This window comes from Hyla sarda, chromosome 2, assembly GCF_029499605.1.
Source record: "Hyla sarda isolate aHylSar1 chromosome 2, aHylSar1.hap1, whole genome shotgun sequence".
NCBI lineage: Eukaryota > Metazoa > Chordata > Amphibia > Anura > Hylidae > Hyla > Hyla sarda.
In genome coordinates this window covers 12,269,773-12,289,650 of record NC_079190.1, presented here as the reverse complement: position 1 = coordinate 12,289,650, position 19,878 = coordinate 12,269,773, and the positions used below count along the sequence as shown (strand labels likewise).

The 19,878-nt window shown below is 43.0% G+C and overlaps 1 protein-coding gene across 1 annotated transcript in view; it reads right to left on the bottom strand.

Annotated features, from left to right (window-relative positions):
* LOC130358232 (retinal guanylyl cyclase 2-like) overlaps nucleotides 1–19,878 on the bottom strand; it is a 95,904-nt gene that overhangs the window by 17,493 nt on the left and 58,533 nt on the right. Inside the window, exons 10-17 of the mRNA XM_056561165.1 lie at nucleotides 17,302–17,451; nucleotides 14,564–14,712; nucleotides 13,478–13,641; nucleotides 10,044–10,236; nucleotides 7,320–7,494; nucleotides 7,124–7,222; nucleotides 6,585–6,679; nucleotides 4,530–4,615 (exon numbers count right to left, since the gene is read on the bottom strand). Coding sequence (XP_056417140.1) covers nucleotides 4,530–4,615; nucleotides 6,585–6,679; nucleotides 7,124–7,222; nucleotides 7,320–7,494; nucleotides 10,044–10,236; nucleotides 13,478–13,641; nucleotides 14,564–14,712; nucleotides 17,302–17,451 — 1,111 coding nt within the window. The remainder of the gene's footprint in view (nucleotides 1–4,529; nucleotides 4,616–6,584; nucleotides 6,680–7,123; nucleotides 7,223–7,319; nucleotides 7,495–10,043; nucleotides 10,237–13,477; nucleotides 13,642–14,563; nucleotides 14,713–17,301; nucleotides 17,452–19,878) is intronic.

The following is a 19,878-nucleotide window of genomic DNA, read 5'->3' as shown; positions in this document are numbered from 1 at the left end:
ATAGGAGGTGGAGAAAGTAGGATGGGATAGGGGGTTGAGGTAGGAGTACGGGATAGGAGGTCAGGATAGGAGGACGGGATAGGAGGTGGAGATAGGAGGACGGGATAGGAGGCCGGGATAGGAGGTCTGGATAGGTGGTCGGGATAGGAGGTCGGGATAGGAGGTGGAGATAGGAGGACAGGATAGGGGGTTGAGATAGGAGGACGGGCTAGGAGGTCGGGATAGGAGGACGAGATAGGAGGTGGAGATAGTAGGATGGGATATGGGGTTGAGGTTGGAGTACGAGATAGGGGGTCGGGATAGGAGGACGGGATAGGAGGTTGAGATAGGAGGACGGGATAGGAGGTCGAGATAGGAGGATGGGATAGGAGGTCGGGATAGGAGGACAGGATAGGAGGTCGGGATAGGAGGACGGGATAGGAGGATGGGATAGGAGGACGGGATAGGAGGTCGGGATAGGAGGACGGGATAGGAGGTCGAGATAGGAGGTCGAGATAGGAGGACGGGATAGGAGGACAGGATAGGAGAACGGGATAGGAGGTCGGGATAGGAGGTCGGGGTATGAGGACGGGATATGGGGTTTGGATATGAAAACAATATATGGGGATGGGATTTGAAGTCAAAAGCTTCCTCCTCTGTTGATTTTCCTCCCCAACAAGGATGAGGAAGGAAAAACCGGGCAACGCCGGGTACTCAGCTAGTATATATATATATATATATATATATAAAGGTTTTTCCTGGATGACCCCTTTAAACTAGAGATAGGTGGTAACCCATTTGCTAGTTGCGCTAAAATCATGGCAAGTCTGGCCTTTTAAGATTTTGTGCAATGGGCAGTCTCAAACATGGAAGAATGAAGTTGTGTCATGGTAATGTTGCGATTTTAATGCCGCCATATAGACCTGAATATTGGCCTTAGGGGAATGCCACTGCCCATGCTTGTGTAGTGTCCCAGTAACAATGGTCTAGCTACTATCCTTCAGAAGTTGTGTGCCTGAGAGAGTTGAGCGTTAACACTTATCTTCATGTATCAAGTTAACAATGCCTTGGTCACGTGATGCTCCTATCCAATGCCAGACTCCTCTGGTGCTCTGGTGGGGGCTTATTTCCCAAGAATGAAAGGAGCGAAAGGATTGGGCAGTTCAAATCTTGTTTAAAGGGATGCTCCGCCCCTAGAAATCCTATCCCCTATCTAAAGGATAGGGGATAAGATGTCCCAGTTGATCCCCGCGATCTCTGTGCTGCACCCGGCGTTCGTTTAGAGCGCTGGGTGCGGCGGTGGGGTCATGACGGCCGCCATGCCCACTCCCATAGACTTGAATTGAGAGGGCATGGTCATGACGTCACGACCCCACTGCCTGCTCCAAGCATTTGGAACAAAATGTTCCAAACGCTTGGAAAGTGGAGTACCCCTTTAAATCCGATTTAAGTCATGTTGTGGGAGAAATCCCTTGCCAAACCTCCTGCTCCTAAGAGAAGGTGTGGACCCAAAACCTTTGAAGGGGTAATCCGGTGTAAAAAAATATTTTTTTTTAAATGAACTGGTGCCAAAAAGTTGAACAGATTTGTAAATTATTTCGATTAAAAAATCTTTATCCTTCCAGTACTTATTAGCAGCTGTATACTACAGAGGAAATCGTTTTCTTTTTGAATTTCTTTTTTGTCTTGTCCACAGTGCTCTCTGCTGACACCTCTGTCCGTGTCAGGAACTGTCCAGAGTAGCATAGGTTTGCTATGAGGATTTTCTCCTGCTCTGGACAGGTCCTGAAACGGGCATCAGGTGTCAGCAGAGAGCACTGTGGACAAGCCAAAAAAGAAATTCAAAAAGAAAAGAATTTCCTCTGTAGCCTACAGCTGCTAAAAAGTACTGGAAGGATAAAGATTTTTTTTATAGAAGTCATTTACAAATCTGTTTAACTTTCTGGCACCAGTTGATAAAAAAAAAAAAAAAAAATTTTCCACCACAGTACCCCTTTAAGTCAGTAGGCTAGGCTTGGCTTTGGCCAGAGAAACTTCTACTAGCTGATGTTCCTGCTCGCCATACATACATCTAGACCACATGTCCTGTTCTACTACCAAGTCCCTGTTCCTGTCCAGGTTGTGAGGATGAAGTGCTCAAGTTCTACATCTCCAAGAAGGAGTTTTCTTCATCTTTGTCAGAGAGAATAAGGATGTACAAGGACCTCTCTGCAAAATTCTTATGTCTTCAGTTTTCTATGGTCGGAGTAAGTGTTGGATGTTTGTCACGTCATCGATAACTTTCCTACAGGTATCGTGTCTCAAACGAGCGTCATGTGAAGACCCTCATCAGTAGTTTTAGTTATTTGGACTGTGAACATTTACATCTATATTAGTTATTACACATACACTAGCTAAAAAGCATCAGAGAGATTGCCAAATTCAGTAAAGCTGCTGAAAACAAAGCAGCCTTTAAAGGAACAGTGACCAAATAACCATTCATCTGGCTGTGCCAAAGCAACCGTATTCTATTGAATTTTCAATATAAAATTCTTAAAGGAGAAGTATCATGAACAAAAAGATATCTCCTATGCGCAGGATGGAGGGGGCATGTCGGCCGCTGCTTTGTGCGGGGTTGACACGCCCCATTCCTGAAGAGAGCCAGGGTGGCGTACAGGAGACCAGCGGTCGGACACCCACGATCTTCTGTACGGGACCCTGGCTCTCTCCGGGCTCTGCTGCTCCATTTGTGGTGGTCCAGTACGGGAGTTGTTACACCGCACCCTTGCTGCCCTGTCAGGCAGCCTCCCTGCAGGGTCACCTGTTTGTTTGCTATGTGTTATACTGTATAATGCATATAGAAAGTGTGATCATGTGATCATCAGTTGTCATGTTGGCATGTGAGTTGTCATGTGAGTGTAACCAAGGAGGTATCAGTGACCATGTGACCTTAGGGTGACCTATGGGACCCCACCAGAGTCTCCCTATATAAGCCCTGGGAGGAGTCTCTTCACTCTCTTATGCTTCCTGCTGAGTGGCAGTACAGTCGAGTCCTAGAGTGTGTCTAGAGTCCATAGGAGGCCTCCAGTCCTCCAGTATCTATACAGTATCTATACTTCAGAGACCTTAAGTGCTTGCTGGGACTCGTAGTGGATTTGGGCAATTTTAGTACAGGCCCCTCTGACTTGACAATAGATGACTGTGACTGACTTGACTTGAGACTGACTAAGCTGTGACTGTAGCTTACTTGTAGACTTGTAGGCTTTAGGGCTTGTTGGGACAAGTCTATGAGTAAGCTACAGTCACAGCTTAGTCAGTCTCAAGTCAAGTCAGTCACAGTCATCTTTTATCAAGTCAGAGTGGCCTGCACTAAAATTGTCCAAATCCACTGCGAGTCCCAGCCCTTAAGGTCTCTGAAGTCACTGGTCACCTCCGTGGGCCTGGCTACACTGTACTTTTCCACCTGTCCAACCTCAGTAAAGCTACCGTTGTCCGTAACTTGGTGTCGGAGTCATTGTTGCCCCTGTGCCTAGCCCAGGATCCAGCGGTATACTTTCGGGTGGTATTGAGGATAAACCACGCCCTGGCGTCACGAATACAAGGGTTTAAAAGGGGTACTCTACGGCTCAGCGTTCGGAACAAACTGTTCCAAGCGCTGGAGCCAGCGTTGGGAACTCGTGACATCATAGCCCCACCCCCTCATTACACCATGCCCCGCCCCCTCAATGCAAGTCTATGGGAGGGGGCGTGACAGCCGTCACGCCCCCTCCCATAGACTTGCATTGAGGGGGCGAGGCGTGGTGTCATGAAGGGGCAGGGCTATGACGTCACAAGCTCACGATGCCAGCTCCTGCGTTCGGAACAGTTTGTTCCCAACGCTGAGCAGCGGAGTACCACTTTAATGCCATCTGCCCCTAGGGTAATTCCATCTGCCCTGCATCACACCCCCATACCACAAATGCATTCTCTATTGGAGGCTGTTGGAGACCACTGTCCAATAAACAACGTATGGAATGGTAAGAGCGCCCTGTTTTTGAGATCACTGGGGCCGCAACGATCAAATACATATATACTATCCCGTAGACAGGCGATAAGTGCTGATAGTGGGACAACCCTTTTTATAATAACTGTATGGCGGTATTATTTAGATACTGTATGGCTCTCTAAGGGTGTGTTAGACAATAGATTCATATTTACATAGCACTGTTTTGCACATGGCGGTGGTGCACTGTTATCTAGTGCACTGTATAGCATTGTTATCTAGTTGCGGTATTATTTGAGTATCATACAGTATGGTTTTCATAGGCACAGTATGTTATGGGATCCCTTCTGTGCGATCTAAGAGCATAAAACATGACTAGGACGCAGGCTGGACAAACATTTCAGATCGCCCGATTCCCCCATATGTATATGCATGCTTAGATCCCCTGAGTGTGCGTGTGCACTAAATAGGGACAGAATAGAAAGCCGCTGCCAGACACCGCTGATGGCATATCACACATCCCATGGGCTGACTGAAACTCCCAGAAGAAAAATATATAATGTATTGGTACTAGATAAAATATACATACCCCGGCTTTATATCTGGCGGTATCGGTAATGGTTTGGTGAAATGATCTTTTCCTACTAACCAGTACGTTTCTTCTATACCTTTACCCTAAAGGAAAAAATATAGAAATGTAAGAGCAGATAGGGATGGTTTTCATGGATTTACTTCAGATCAATTACTCCAGATATAGTCGACAAGTGGGCGTGGCTATGTTCCCAGATGATAACATTATTTTAGTATGCTGCCATCTGGTGGTCGCCCTTGTAAAGTTCACATAAGGAAACAACAAGCACTCCTGCACACTCACCATTACTAGTTCTACAGCGCCATCTTTTTTATTACAGCACCGCTGCATCCATGAATTCCATAACTCTAACTGGGTCATGTGATCACCAGTCGGACCCACAGAAAATCACAGTGTTTAATGTGTCATAGAGATGGTCAGTCCCGGGGCAGCTGACTTCCTATGAACTACAAAATATCATTACCTCCCAGATCCCTCCCGATAGCTCCCAGACCCCTCCCCTTCTGCTCTATCTGCATATTGCTGCTATCTATATAGGAAATCAGGCTATATAGTAGTTATACACCTCCCCTCCAGCACTATCTGCATTCTGATTCTATCTCTATGGGATCAGGATATATAGTAGTTATACACCTTCCCTCCAGCTCTATCTGTATACTGCTGCTGCTATCTCTATGGGATAAGGATATAGCAGTTATACACCTCCCCTCCAGCTCTATCTGTATACTGCTGCTGCTATCTCAATGGATCAGGATTTATAGTAGTTATACACCTTCCCCCCAGCTCTATCTGTATACTGCTGTTGTTATCTCTTTGGGTTCCGGATATATAGTCGTTATACACCTCCCCCCAGCTCTATCTGTATACTGCTGCTGTTATCTTTATGGGATCAGGATATATAGTAGGTATACAACTCCCCCTCTAGCTCTATCTGTATACTGCTGCTACTATGAAATTACGATACATAGTAGTTATACACATCAGCAGAGGCTGTGTTCACACCAGCAGCACCAGCAGCATAATGAGATTACCAGGGGCAGTGATCAGACTCCCCTCCCTCTCTCTGCAAAGCCAGAGGAATTCATGAGAAGCCATTTGGAGATGGAATAGAGACAGGGCCAGTTCTGCCTATAGGCAAAATAGGCAGCCGCCTAGAGCGCCCTTTGATGCAAGAAAGTTGGTAACCAGCCAGGATCTGAAGCATCCACCGCTCATCCGAAGCAACAGCCAAGCCAGAACCGCCTTCACATGAGGAGGAGGTTTGTTACAGTGTGTCATCCCAGTAGTAGGTGATTATATAAGGAGGAGGTTTGCTACAGTGTGTCACCCCAGTAGTAAGGAGATTACACGAGGAGGGGGTTTGTTACAGTGTGTCACCCCAATAGTAGGTGATTATATGAGGAAGAGGTTTGTTACAGTGTGTCACCCCAGTAGTAAGGAGATTAGATGAGGAGGAGGTTTGTTACAGTGTGTCACCCCAGTAGTAAGGAGATTACATGAGGAGGTTTGTTACAGTGTGTCACCCCAGTAGTAAGGAGATTACATGAGGAGGTTTGTTACAGTGTGTCACCCCAGTAGTAGGTGATTATATGAGGAGGAGGTTTGTTACAGTGTGTCACCCCAGTAGTAGGTGATTATATGAGGAGGAGGTTTGTTACAGTGTGTCACCCCAGTAGTAAGTTGGGGTGTGTCAAAGGGTGGAGCCAATGGGTGGGGTCAAGGGCCATCAAAATAAGCTTTCGCCTAGGGTGGCAAAAATCCTTGCACCAGCCCTGAATAGGGATCTGTTTGGCTGGAAACCCATGCCTACCACATCACCTAACAAGGCATACATAAGAAATATGTTCCAGAGTGCTTCTTTATATTTGAAAACTTAAAGTTTTATTATCCAAATACAATTTACAGTATTGGCCCATTGTCATCTAATGGCAAGTAGACAAGTCCAGTCATGAATCTGAGTCACCCATAACGGACGGAGTTTTGTTTGCCGCCATCGGTGATGTTGGCTGGATTACCCCATACGGTGCAAACTGTATCCGCTCTGTATCTCACCTTCAGTTCCGTTTTTCCTCTAAGCTGTATTTGGTAGTTCTCCTTGAGGGTGCGCAGCGTGGCCACCGTGCTTTGGTTGACATGGATTCTATAAGCTGTAGAAGGATAAAAGATCAGATCAGTCAAGTATTTCTTGGCACTTAAAGGGGTACTCCACAGGCCATTGAGGGGGCGTGGCCTGACATCACGAGGGGGCATGTCCAACCCCCGCAGCGCGCGTACAGCATTTGGAACTAAATGTTCCGAACGCAGCCGGAACACTGGCTAGTGGAGTACCCCTTTAATGGCTTCTGGAGTCTTCAAGACCACCAGGGATGTAAGATGTTATCCCAGACCCATCCTAGACCACCATGAGTAATAGATATCAAAATGATCCCTTTATCACCCTAGACCTCCAGGGATATTAGATAATAACACATAATCATAGCCTGCTATAGAAAACATATAAACATATCCTTATTAACCCAGTTATCCCCCTAGACCTCCAGGGATCCTATACATCTCCTATATATATCTCTCAAAGAGTTCTTGCAACTCACGCAGTCCGGTGGATTCCATCCGTGAAGCCGTGTTAACAGTGTCTCCGAATAGACAGTATCGTGGCATAGTGAGGCCGACCACTCCAGCTACACAAGGCCCTGGAGGAGAAGACAGAGACAAGACCATTTTACTTGAGGACATTCTACTTTCCTGGATAGTCCACTATTACCACTGTAACCGTAGAGAATTCTATACCTGAGTGCAAACCTATCCTGATCCTGACCGGTATGTCCGGCATGTGTCTCATCTGGAAGGTGCCCACAGAGCTCAGGATGTCTAGAGACATGTTGGCAATTTCGGCCGCGTGCTTGTTTCCGTTCCTCTTGGGAAGCCCTGAGGCCACCATGTAGGCGTCACCAATGGTCTCCACCTACGAGGAGACAGTACATGGGGTCTTAGTACAGTAGTCCTATTACTTAAAGCAGTTCAATGAGATGCAAATGGCACCGGCACTGACACCACTATAAGTATACAAAGCAGTCCCAATAGTCAATCCACTTCAGGCACCTATCCTGTTAGCGGTGGTGCACGTAGCCAAATAGGTACATATGCAGGCAAAAAATTAAAAGAAGGACAGTGACCGGCACTCACCAATCAGGAGACTTTATTTTCTAATGCGGTGCATGGATCAAGTAGCAGTGGGCAGGGGTCAGAGGCAGGGGTCTCTAGACCCCTGCCTCTGACCCCTGCCCACTGCTACTTCATCCATGCACCGCATTAGAAAATAAAGTCTCCTGATTGGTGAGTGCCAGCCACTGTCCTTCTTTTCATTTTTTGCCTATTACTTAAAGCAGTGTTCCTCAACCTAGACCCAGCCAGTGCAAAACTATCATAGTACTCTGACAGCCATAGGCTGGGGAACATTGACTTCTGGTCATTGACAGAAAGCTTCTCATTAGAGATGAGCGAACTTACAGTAAATTAGATTCGTCACGAACTTCTCGGCTCGGCAGTTGATGTCTTATCCTGCGTAAATTAGTTCAGCCTTCAGGTGCTCCGGTGGGCTGGAAAAGGTGGATACATTCCTAGGAAAGAGTCTCCTAGGACTGTATCCACCTTTTCCAGCCCACCAGAGCACCTGAAAGCTGAACTAATTTATGCAGGAAAAGTCATCAACTGCCGAGCCGAGAAGTTCGTGACTAATCGAATTTACTGTAAGTTCGCTCATCTCTACTTCTCATGACAGGAAGACATCATATGGTAATTTTTGTAAAGGGGGTTGTCCCATAAGGATAGTCTGTCCTTATACGCTATTAGGTCTTATGGTGGGTAATTTGGAATTTAGCTTCTGAGCCCCAGTAGAGATTGGGATTGATCTGAGTGTTGAGATGCGCTGCAGAATATGTTGGCGATATATAAATATAGTAATTATAGAAGGGATGTTACACCCTGAATCCCTCTCTATTATGGACAGCATGTAACACCAAATTTCTCCAGTAGTGGCCGCTGCAGGACAAATACATCAGCTGAACCTGCCGAGCCGAAACCTGGGGCGATCAGTGGATTCTCAATTCTGTATTGTTTATTTGTTTATTTAATTAGTTAATTAACTAATCTTGAGGCTCAAACGAGGAAACTGAGCCTCAAATTTTTGTAAACTTTTTTTTTCTATTGCTTTTTTGATCTTTTTTATTTATTTTTATTTTTTTTATAACTTTTTCACTTTTTTTTTGTTCTTCTGGGTGTTTTTTGGGCATTCTGTGCAAATCAAATTGAAACTACAATGCTGTTGTGGTGGCAGGATACACTTTTAAAGCTCCCGGCATTTTCCGGCAGTCCCATAGACAATCCGCAGATTGCTCACTTGTCGCAGCATAGTCGCTGGGAGTTTGTGTCGCCACAACAATATTGTAGTTACACTTTACACCACACAATTTCAAAGTGTTTTAAAGCATTTACATGCAAAAACATGTGTGTAAAAAAAAAAAAAAAAAAGCGAAAATATTTGCATTTAAATTTATGAGAAAACAATCAACAATTACGGTATACTAGATGCAAAAAGAAATGCATGATTAAAAAGTCTTTTGTTTTTCCTTTTTTTTTTTGCATTTCTGGCACTTTTTTTTCTGTTAGTAAATATTATAAAACCATTGAAGGGTTAATCCAGGAAAAATACTTTTTTTTATATATATCAACTGGCTCCAGAAAGTTAAACAGATTTTTAAATTACTTTTAAAAAAAATAAAAAAAATCTTCATCCTTTCTGTATTTATGAGCTGCCGAAGTTGAGTTGTTCTTTTCTGTCTAAGTGCTCTCTGATGACACCTGTCTCGGGAACTGTCCAATTTAGAAGCAAATCCCCATAGCAAACCTCTCCTACTCTGTGCAGTTCCCGAGACAAGCAGAGATGTCACCAGAGAGCACTGTTGACAGACAGAAAAGAACAACTCAACTTCAGCAGCTGATAATAATTGGAAGGATTAAGATTTTTTTATAGAAGTCATTTACAAATCTGTTTAACTTTCTGGAGCCAGTTGATATATATATAAAAAAAAGTTTTCCCCTGGATACCCCCTTTAATGGTTTTATAATGTTTACAAACAGAAAAAAAAAAGTGCCAGAAATGCAAAAAAAAATAAAAATTTATAAAAAAAAAAGTAAAAACAAAAGACTTTTTTAAATCATGCATTTAATTTTACATCTAGTATAATTGTCGAGTGTTTTCTCAAAAAATCTGTTTAACTTTCTGGAGCCAGTTGTCCATAGCAACCAATCAGATCGCTTCTTTCATTTTACAGAGGCCTTGTTAAAAATGAAAGCAGCGATCTGATTGGTTGCTATGGGCAACTCAGCAACTTTTCCTCAACTTTTCCTCATACCTACGGAGGCAACTACAGGTAACTATGCCGAGCCATGCAGAGTCTACAGAATGTTGGGTATTGCAGTGGTTACCCTGAATGGTCCTCATCCTTCCCTTACCTTATATACATCATGATTTCCCAGAACTGCATCGAATAGAGTATAAAGGTCATTGAGAAGGTCGACCACCTCGATGGGCTCACTCAGGGCCGATATGGTGGTGAAGCCGACGATATCACTGAAGTAGATGGTGACCTGATCGAAATATTCCGGCTCCACCGTACCTCCGGTCTTCAGAGCTTCAGCGACAGATCTGGAAGACGCAGACTGAAGGGTTAATGGGGATCTGCCAGGTGTGTATGGGGCTCCTAATAGGACACAAGCTAACGTAACACAAAGTCGGTCTACATCCTCAAGGGACATTCTCAGGTCCTAGTATAGAGAGAGTATTAGAGTAGATATTGACCAAAAAGAACTAAAGTAGAACTACAAGTACAAGAATTTTACTAAATTAGTGTTTTCCCAAACAGTGTGCCTCCAGCTGTTGCAAAGCTACAACTCCCAGCATGCCTGGACAGCCTTCGGCTGTCCAGGCATGCTGGGAGTTGTAGTTTTGCAACCTCTAGAGGAACAATGTTTGGAAAACACTGCACTAAAGTGGCAGATCTGCACAAAGTCTGCATGTAACACACAATTCTAAAGGGACAGTGACTAAATATTACTTCTTGAGTTTAACCTTGTATTCTTAAGAACTGTACCCTGGAACTTGGCTTCATAAGTAATTTTCCAAAACCCTACAGAAGTCTTCTTCCAAAACCCTGGCTACAGAAGTCTTCTTAGAGAGCCCTGGCTGCAGGATTTTTTTTTTCCCCAACCCCCTGCCTACAGGAGTCTTTTCCCACAACCCTGGCTTCAGAAATCTTTTCCAAAACCCTGGCCACAGAAGTCTTCTTCAAAAACCCTCCCTACAGAAGTCTTCTTCTAAAACCCTGCCAACAGAAGTATTCTTCAAAAACCCTCCCTACATAAGTCTTCTTCTAAAACCCTTGCTACAGAAGTCTTCTTCCAAAACCCTGGCCACAGAAGTCTTCTTCAAAAAACCTCCCAACAGAAGTCTTCTTCCAAAACCCTCCCTACAGAAGTCTTTTCCCCAAACCCTGCCTACAGAAGTCTTCTTTTAAAACCCTGTCTACAGAAGTCTTTTTCCAAAACCCTACCTACAGAAGTCTTCTTCCAAAACCTTGCCTAAAGAAGTATTTTCCCCAAACCCTGCCTACAGAAGTCTTTTCTTTAAAACCCTGCCTACAGAAGTCTTTTCTTTAAAACCCTGCCTACAGAAGTCTTCTTCCAAAACCCTGTCAACAGAAGTCATGTCCCCCAAAACCCTGCATACAGAAGTCTTTTTCGCAAACCATGCCTACAGAAGTCATCTTCTAAAACTCTGGCTACAGAAGCCTTTTTCCAAAACCCTGTCTACAGAAGTCTTCTTCCAAAACCCTGCCTACAGAAGTTATGTCCCCAAAACCCTGCCTTTAGAAGTCCTCTTCCAAAACCCTGCCTAGAGAAGTCTTATTCCAAAACCCTGCTTACAGAAGTTATGTCCCCAAAACCCTGCCTTTAGAAGTCTTTTCCAAAACCCTGCCTAGAGAAGTCCTCTTCCAAAACCCTGCCTACAGAAGTCATGCCCCCAAAACCCTGCCTATAGAAGTCCTTTTCATAAACCCTGCCTAGAGAAGTCTTCTTCCAAAACCCTGCCTACTGAAGTCCTCTTCAAAAACTCTGCCTAGAGAAGTCTTCTTCCCAAACCATGTCTACAGAAGTCTTCTTCCAAAACCCTGGCTACAGAAGTCTTCTTCTAAAATCCTCCCAACAGAAGTCTTTCCCCCAAACCCTGTTTACAGAAGTCTTCTTCAAAAACCCTGCCTAGAAAAGTCTTGTTCTAAAACCCTGCCTACAGAAGTTATGTCCCCAAAACCCTGCCTAAAGAAGTCTTCTTCCAAAACCCTCCCTACAGAAGTCTTCTTCTAAAACCCTGCCTGCAGAAGTCTTCTTCTAAAACCCTGCCTGCAGAAGTCTTCTTCCAAAACCCTGGCTACAGAAGTCTTCTTCCAAAACCCTCCCAACAGAAGTCTTTTCCTCAAACCCTGTCTACAGAAATTTTCTTAAAAAACCCTGCCTACAAAAGTCGTGTTCCAAAACCCTGTCTACAGAGGTTTTCTTCCAAAGCCCTGGCTACAGAAGTCCTCTTTTAAAACCCTTGCTACAGAAGTCTTCTTCCAAAACCCTGGCCACAGAAGTCTTCTTCAAAAACCCTCCCTACAGAAGTCTTCTTTCAAAACCCTCCCTACAGAAGCCTTCATCCAAAACACCTCCCTACAGAAGTTTTCTTTCAAAACCCTCCCTACAGAAGTCTTCTTCTAAAACCCTCCCTACAGAAGTCTTCTTCTAAAACCCTGCCTACAAAAGTCTTTTCCCCAAACCCTGCCTATAGAAGTCTTCTTCCAAAACTCTGGCTACAAAAGTATTTTCTAAAAACCCTGCCTACAGAAGTCTTCTTCAAAAACCCTGCCTAGAAAAGTCTTGTTCTAAAACCCTGCCTACAGAAGTCATGTCCCCAAAACCCTGCCTTCAGAAGTCTTCTTCCAAAACCCTCCCTACATAAGTCTTCTTCCAAAACCCTGCCTACATAAGTCTTCTTCCAAAACCCTGGCTACAGAAGTCTTCTTCCAAAACCCTCCCAGCAGAAGTCTTTTCCCCAAAACCTGTCTACAGAAGTCTACAGCCTTCGGCTGTCCAGGCATGCTGGGAGTTGTAGTTTTGCCACCGCTAGAGGAACAATGTTTGGAAAACACTGCACTAAAGTAGCAGATCTGCACAAAGTCTGCATATAACACACAATTATAAAGGGACAGTGACTAAATATTACTTCTTGAGTTTAACCTTGTATTCTGAAGAACTGGACCTTGGCTACATAAGTAATTTTCCAAAACCCTACAGAAGTCTTCATCCAAAACCCTGGCTACATAAGTCTTTTTCCAAAACCCTACAGAAGTCTTCTTCAAAAACCCTGGATACAGAAGTCTTCTTCCAGAACCCTGGCTGCAGGATTTTTTTTTCCCCAAACCCCTGCCTACAGGAGTCTTTTCCCACAACCCTGGCTTCAGAAATCTTCTTCCAAAACCCTGGCCACAGAAGTCTTCTTCAAAATCCCCCCCTACAGAAGTCTTCTTCCAAAACTCTGGCTACAGAAGTCTTCTTCCAAAACCCTTGCTACAGAAGTCTTTGTGTCAGCCGACTGGCCCAGGCAGTGGGCCCCTCGGGATCAGCTAATAGTTTGTGACTCGTGCCCTTTGGACAGGGTTGTTTCTAGTGGACAGACCTTTATGTGGGACCTTTATGTGGGACCTTTATGTGGGAGTCTTGGCCCCACCAAGGGCCTGATGACCTGAGCCGACAGCTGCCAGTCCGGGACTCCTCCAATTGCTTTGCATTATACTAGTGTGAACGTAGGTCTAGTGATTGAACATTTGCACAATAGCGCGGTGTCTACTCACGGAGGCAGCATCTGCGAGAGAAGTTTTTCCGTCTTCTGTTTCTCCACCTCCAGCTCCTCAGTCCTCTCCCGGATCAGATCCTCTAGGTTACTGGAGTATTGCTCCAGCATCCTCAGCATGGAGTCGATGATGTTGGTTTTCTTTCCTTTGTTGATGGTTTTAAACTGAAATAAAAAAAAAAAAAAATATGTCAAACCCTTATTCCTGAGCCCGGAGCTATTAGGGGGACAGCCATATATACAATGCAGCCTAGAAAAAATTTGAAAATACAAAAATAAACCCTCCTTAAAGGGGTACTCCGGTGGAAAACTTTATTTTTTTTTAAATCAACTGGTGCCAGAAAGTTAAACAGATTTGTAAATGACTTCTATTAAAAAACCTTAATCCTTCCAGTACTTATTAGCTGCGAACTACTACAGAGGAAATGGTTTTCTTTTTGGAACACAGAGCTCTCTGCTGACATCACGAGCAGAGTGCTCTCTGCTGACATCTCTGTCCATTTTAAGAACTGTCCAAAGCAGCATATGTTTGCTATGGGGATTTTCTCCTACTCTGGACAGTTCCTAAAATGGACAGAGATGTCAGCAGAGAGCACTGTGCTCATGATGTCAGCAGAGAGCTCTGTGTTCCAAAAAGAAAATAATTTCCTCTGCAGTATTCAGCAGCTAATAAGTACTGGAAGGATTAAGATTTTTTTTAATAGAAGTAATTTACAAATCTGTTTAACTTTCTGGCACCAGTTGATAAAAAAAAAAAAGTTTTCCACTGGAGTACCCCTTTAAGGCTAAAATGCACTGAATGAGGACCGATCAGAATGGCTCCCGCTTCAAATTCATTTAGCAGAATTGCAATACCACCTTATGGCCAGCAGATGGCAACATAAAGCAATTTTTCTTTTTCCTTTTTTTTTTCTTATGCTCTTTTGACTACTTTGAGTCTCTTGAATTGCTTAAATGTTTAACCCCTCCATTCCCATTATATGTTACTAAACTACAATTTCCAGCTTGCCCGGACAGCCAACGGCTGTCCGGGCATGCTGGGAGTTGTAGTTTTGTAACATCTGGAGGCACACTGGAGACCACTTACCTGATCGAAGATTTCATCGAACGTCGGCCTCCTCTCCGCTAACTCACTCCAACACTGCTTCATGAGTTGAATGCACTCCAGCGGGGCCTGGTCAGGGGCCACAGTCGGGCGACACAAGGGGGGTGGCTTCTTTACCTTCCTGATGATTTCTGAAATACATAAATGGTGTCAAAATCTTAGAACCCATTCACACTACAGGATTTTACTCCGCACAGAAATTCCAGTGCAGCAGCCTCCCATCTTCTTCAATTGTGCAAGTCGCGGAATTTCCGTGGTGAAATTTTTAAATTTCGGATTCCACTCAGAAATATATCTCCGTAGTGTGAATGGGCCTCTATTGCTTTGTTATCCTGGATTAGAAAAAAGAGCTGATTTCTTTTTCTTAAAAAACAGCACCACCCCTGTCCTCAGGTCGTGTGTTGGATTGCAGTTCAGTTCCATTGAAGTGAATGGGGCCACATTGTAATACCGCACACAACCAGGACAGGTGTGGCGCTGTTTTTTGGGAGAAATAAGCTCTGCTTTTCAATTCCTGGGTAACAACCCCCCATTAAGCACATTCACATTATGATTTTCAAGATCTCTGCTTGCAGGCATTACGAAGAAAACTTAAGTAAATGTACTGTAACTACTGTCCATCACACCACCCGGATGTACCCATGCGTTTTGCATATTACGAATATGGCGCGGAATATCAAAAACGGGACTCGGCTATTAACCACAGCTGGGATCCCGCCATAACTGCCGAGACCAAAACTGCGCCAGTCTCTGCAGTATTAGACTTATAGATACCATGGTCAGTAATTACCACGGCATCTATAGGATTGACAGGACAAGGGGCTCCCCCCGTCATCCCCCATCGGCAACCCCGTGATGCGATCGTGGGGTCCCGATGGTTGTCATGGCAACAGTACGGAAGCCTGTGAGGTCCAGCCGTAGGCGGAATCTCACAGGCTAAGTCTCAGCGTAATACTGACAGTTATACGACAGTTATACTATGCACCAGTACGGATATATATATATATGTATATATATATATATATATATACAATATATAAACAATATATAAACAATATGGGGGTATGTATCATTATTTGTGTATGGTAGAAGCAGTTTACCCCTTTTCCCTATTCTAAATTATGCGCAGAAGCGCTAAATTTATCAACCAAGCACAATGAGCTTCATAAATTGCGGGTAAATATAGTAATCGCCTCAATCCACTCTTTGGAAAATAGAATCGATGATTTAGAGCATCTTGCTACGTTAAGTCCAAGACGGCTTACCCGGTATATTTTCGCCCCAAAAAAAGCTCTTGCGGCAAAATTTTTGGTGTAAAGGAAAAGTACACAGTTAATAAATCCATGTGTACTATATATGTCACTCCAAGGTACCCTGATTAGGCCACATCTGGAGGACATGCTCTACCAAAACGTGCGCAAAAAAAATGCGCAAAAAAATACACCCAAAACAGGGGTAAAATCTTTCATACATGTCCCCCTGTATATATACATATACATACACACAAGACATACCGGTAATAAATAAAATATAATACTAAATAAATATAAATAAATAAACACCCCCTTCCCATTAAAGCCCTGTATTATCACAAAAACAATCAAACAAAAAAATATATAAACAATATATATATATATATATATATATATATATATATATATATATTTATATATATATATATATATATTTATATATATATATATATTTATATATATATATATATACACAAGACATAATAGATATAATAGTTATTGCCACGTTCGTAATAAAACAATAATTCTATTTATGTCATAAAAACTAAACAAAACAACAAAAGTGGAATAAAAATGATCAAAAAGGTAGCATGTATGGAAAAAGTGGTACCAATAAAAAGTACAGGTTGTCCCACAAAAAAATAAGCCCTCACACAATGGGGAAGGACGAGAAATTAAAAAGTTATGGCTGCCGGAACATGGCGACACAAAAAAAGGGGAAAAAAAGGGATTTTGTTGTGAAAAGGAAAAAGAAAAGAAAAAGCTCTAGAAATTGGGTATCGCCATAATTGTACCGACCCACAGAATACAGGGTACATCATTTTTATCGCACAGTGAATGCCATAAAAAATGGAAATTTACCAATTTTTCACGGTATTTTATAGTTTTTCACAAAAAAATGCTGCATATGTATCAACAAAGACTTACCACTAATATAAAGTACAATATGTCACGAAAAAACTATCTCGGAATGGCGTCGCTCAGTATAAGCATCACAAAGTTATTACGTCACGGCCACGCCCGGTCAATGCAAGTCTATGGGAGGGGGTGTGACGGCCGTCACACTCCCTCCCATAGACTTGCATTGAGGAGGCGTAGCCATGACTTCACGAGGGGGCGTGGCCGTGACATCATGACCCTGCGGCACTGCACCCAACGCTCCAAACGAACACCAGGTGCAGCAGGGAGATTGCGAGGGGGGCCCCAGCATCGGACCCCCGTGATCAGACATCTTATCCTCTATCCTTTGGATAGGGGATATGCTGTCTAGGTGTGGATTATCCCTTTAAGACCACGGCTGCCTGAAGCCTAGCACAGCCAACATTTATGTTCGGAACATTAGGGCGCCGTGGTGCCGTTCCGGAGATCTGGTGATCTCACAATGTACAGAAAATGTTATATATTACAATATGGAGGGAGAATATACATGGCTAGCCTTTCACCTCGGGCACAGATTAGGGTCCTTACCCTCAGCTGAGAGCCCCGACATGCAGTATGGCGGACCCCGTACGACCACCTCTTGCAGTATGATGGCAAAGCTGAAGACGTCGCCTTTAAAGGTTCCCCTCCGGGCCAGGTTCTGATCTCGTAGGAGTTCTGGAGCCGTCCAAAACAATTCTGCATGAGAGAATCACAGGAAGCTTATTATTAGCAAAATATCTAGCTCCTCCCCCGCAGAGCTGATGTCACAGATAACACATGAGGAGGGGGAGGGGCCTGATTTTGTGATGTCACTGGTGCACATGACATGATCAGGATCCCACCACCAGGTGCCTGTTGAAGGTTACACCAGACCAATCGTAATCCAATCTCTTTGATGGGGGGAAGGGGATGCAATGTATTATGGTATTGTTTACGTACTATATGACGATATTGATTTGTAAAGCATTGCTATTGGCATTGTGCGGTGATATTATTTGAGCACAGTTTGGTGGTGTTGCTAAGAGCACTGTATTGTAGTATTATTTGAGTACTGTATGGTGGTATTTTCTTTCTGTGGCACTGCTGTGACCATTGTATGGAGGTAATATTTAAAGGGGTACTCCGGTGAAAAACTTTTTTTTTTTTTTATCAACTGGTGCCAGAAAGTTAAACAGATTTGTAAATTACTTCTATTAAAAAAAATCTTAATCCTTCCTGTACTTATTAGCTGCTGAATACTACAGCGGAAATTCTTTTCTTTTTGAAACACAGAGCTGCCTGCTGACATCACGAGCACAGTGCTCTCTGCTGACATCGCTGTCCATTTTAGGAACTGTCCAGAACAGCATATGTTTGCTATGGGGATTTCCTTTTACTCTGGACAGTTCCTAAAATGGACAGAGATGTCAGCAGAGAGCACTGTGCTCGTGATGTCAGCAGAGAGCTCTGTGTTTCAAAAAGAAAAGAATTTCCGCTGTAGTATTCAGCAGCTAATAAGTTCAAGAAGAATTAAGATTTTTTAATAGACTTAATTTACAAATCTGTTTAACTTTCTGGCACCAGTTGATTTAAAAAAAAAAAAAAAAAAAAAAAAAAGGTTTTCGCCGGAGTACCCCTTTTAAGCACTATGGGAGGGATTTACATTGTGTACAATGTTAAAAACGGTAAAAAATGGCAAATAATCCCTAGCTGGAGGGCGCACAGATGTGTAGGTAGAATCTGTGACGGAGGGCCCTGAACAGAACCTCCAACTTATATGTGAACATAGCCTTATTTCAGTATTGTATGGTGACATTATTTTAAAGGGGTACTCCGGTGAAAACCTTTTTTCTTTTAAATCAACTGGTGGCAGAAAGTTAAACATATTTGTAAATTACTTCTATTAAAAAATCTTAATCCTTCCTGTACTTTTGGAATGCTCTCTGATGACATCACGAGCACAGTTCTCTCTGCTGACGTTATAATAATAACGCTTTATTTATTGTTGTCCTTAGTGGGATTTGAACCCAAGTCTCCAGCACTGCAAGGCAGCAGTGCTAACCACTGAGTGCTAACCACTGAGCCACCATGCTGCACTGAGCATACATCTGCTATACATGGTTGCTAAAATGAACAGAGATGTCAGCAGAGAGCACTGTGCTCGTGATGTCATCAGTGTTCCAAAAAGAAAGGAATTTCCTCTGTAGCATTCAGCAGCTAATAAGTACTGGAAGGATTAAGATTTTTTAATAGAAGTAATTTACAAATATGTTTAACTTTCTGCCACCAGTTGATTTAAAAGATAAAAGTTTTTCACCGGAGTACCCCTTTAATACTGTGTAGTAGACATGTGCAATTCGTTTCGGAACGAATACTAAACTTAACGAATGTTCCCGTTTTCGGGTGTTCGTTACAATCCGAATGCACGAAAAAAAAAAAATCGAATATTTCCGAAAAAAAATACGAATACAAATATACAGTTAACGAATGCATTCGTTAAGTAACGCATAACGAATAATGCATGTTAACGAATAAAGAATGCATTCGTTATCAGTAAACTGAATGTAAGGAATGAATTTGATTTTTTTCATTGGGTTTACCTGAGGAACACTTGTCTTCCTACACAGAGAAAACTGCAAAAAAAGGCAAAAACAACAAGAATCCTAAGGTAACACCTGCTATTTATTACAAAGGAGGATCAGCAAGTGAAACTAATGTGCATTTCGTTTAGTAATGAATGCTAAATTCAACGAATTCTACAGATATAATGAAAGATCCGAATTAACGAATGCATTCGATGTTATTAACGAATGCATCCGGAAACGAAAAAATTTTTGCGGATGCATCCGAAGACCGAATATGACGAATGCACAGCATTCCGAATATTCACAGAACCAAAAATTTTTAAAAAAATGAAAACGAACAAAACAAAAAAAATACCAATTTTTGGTTCTGCACATGTCTACTGTGTAGTGATGTTTTTTGAGCACTATATGGTGGTATTATTTGAGTGATATTTTGAGTACTATATGGTGATATTACTTACACACTGTGTGGTGAAAGTATATGAGTACTATATGTTGGTATTTGAGCACCGTGTGATGGTATTATTAGAGTATTATATGGCAGCATTATTTTAGCACT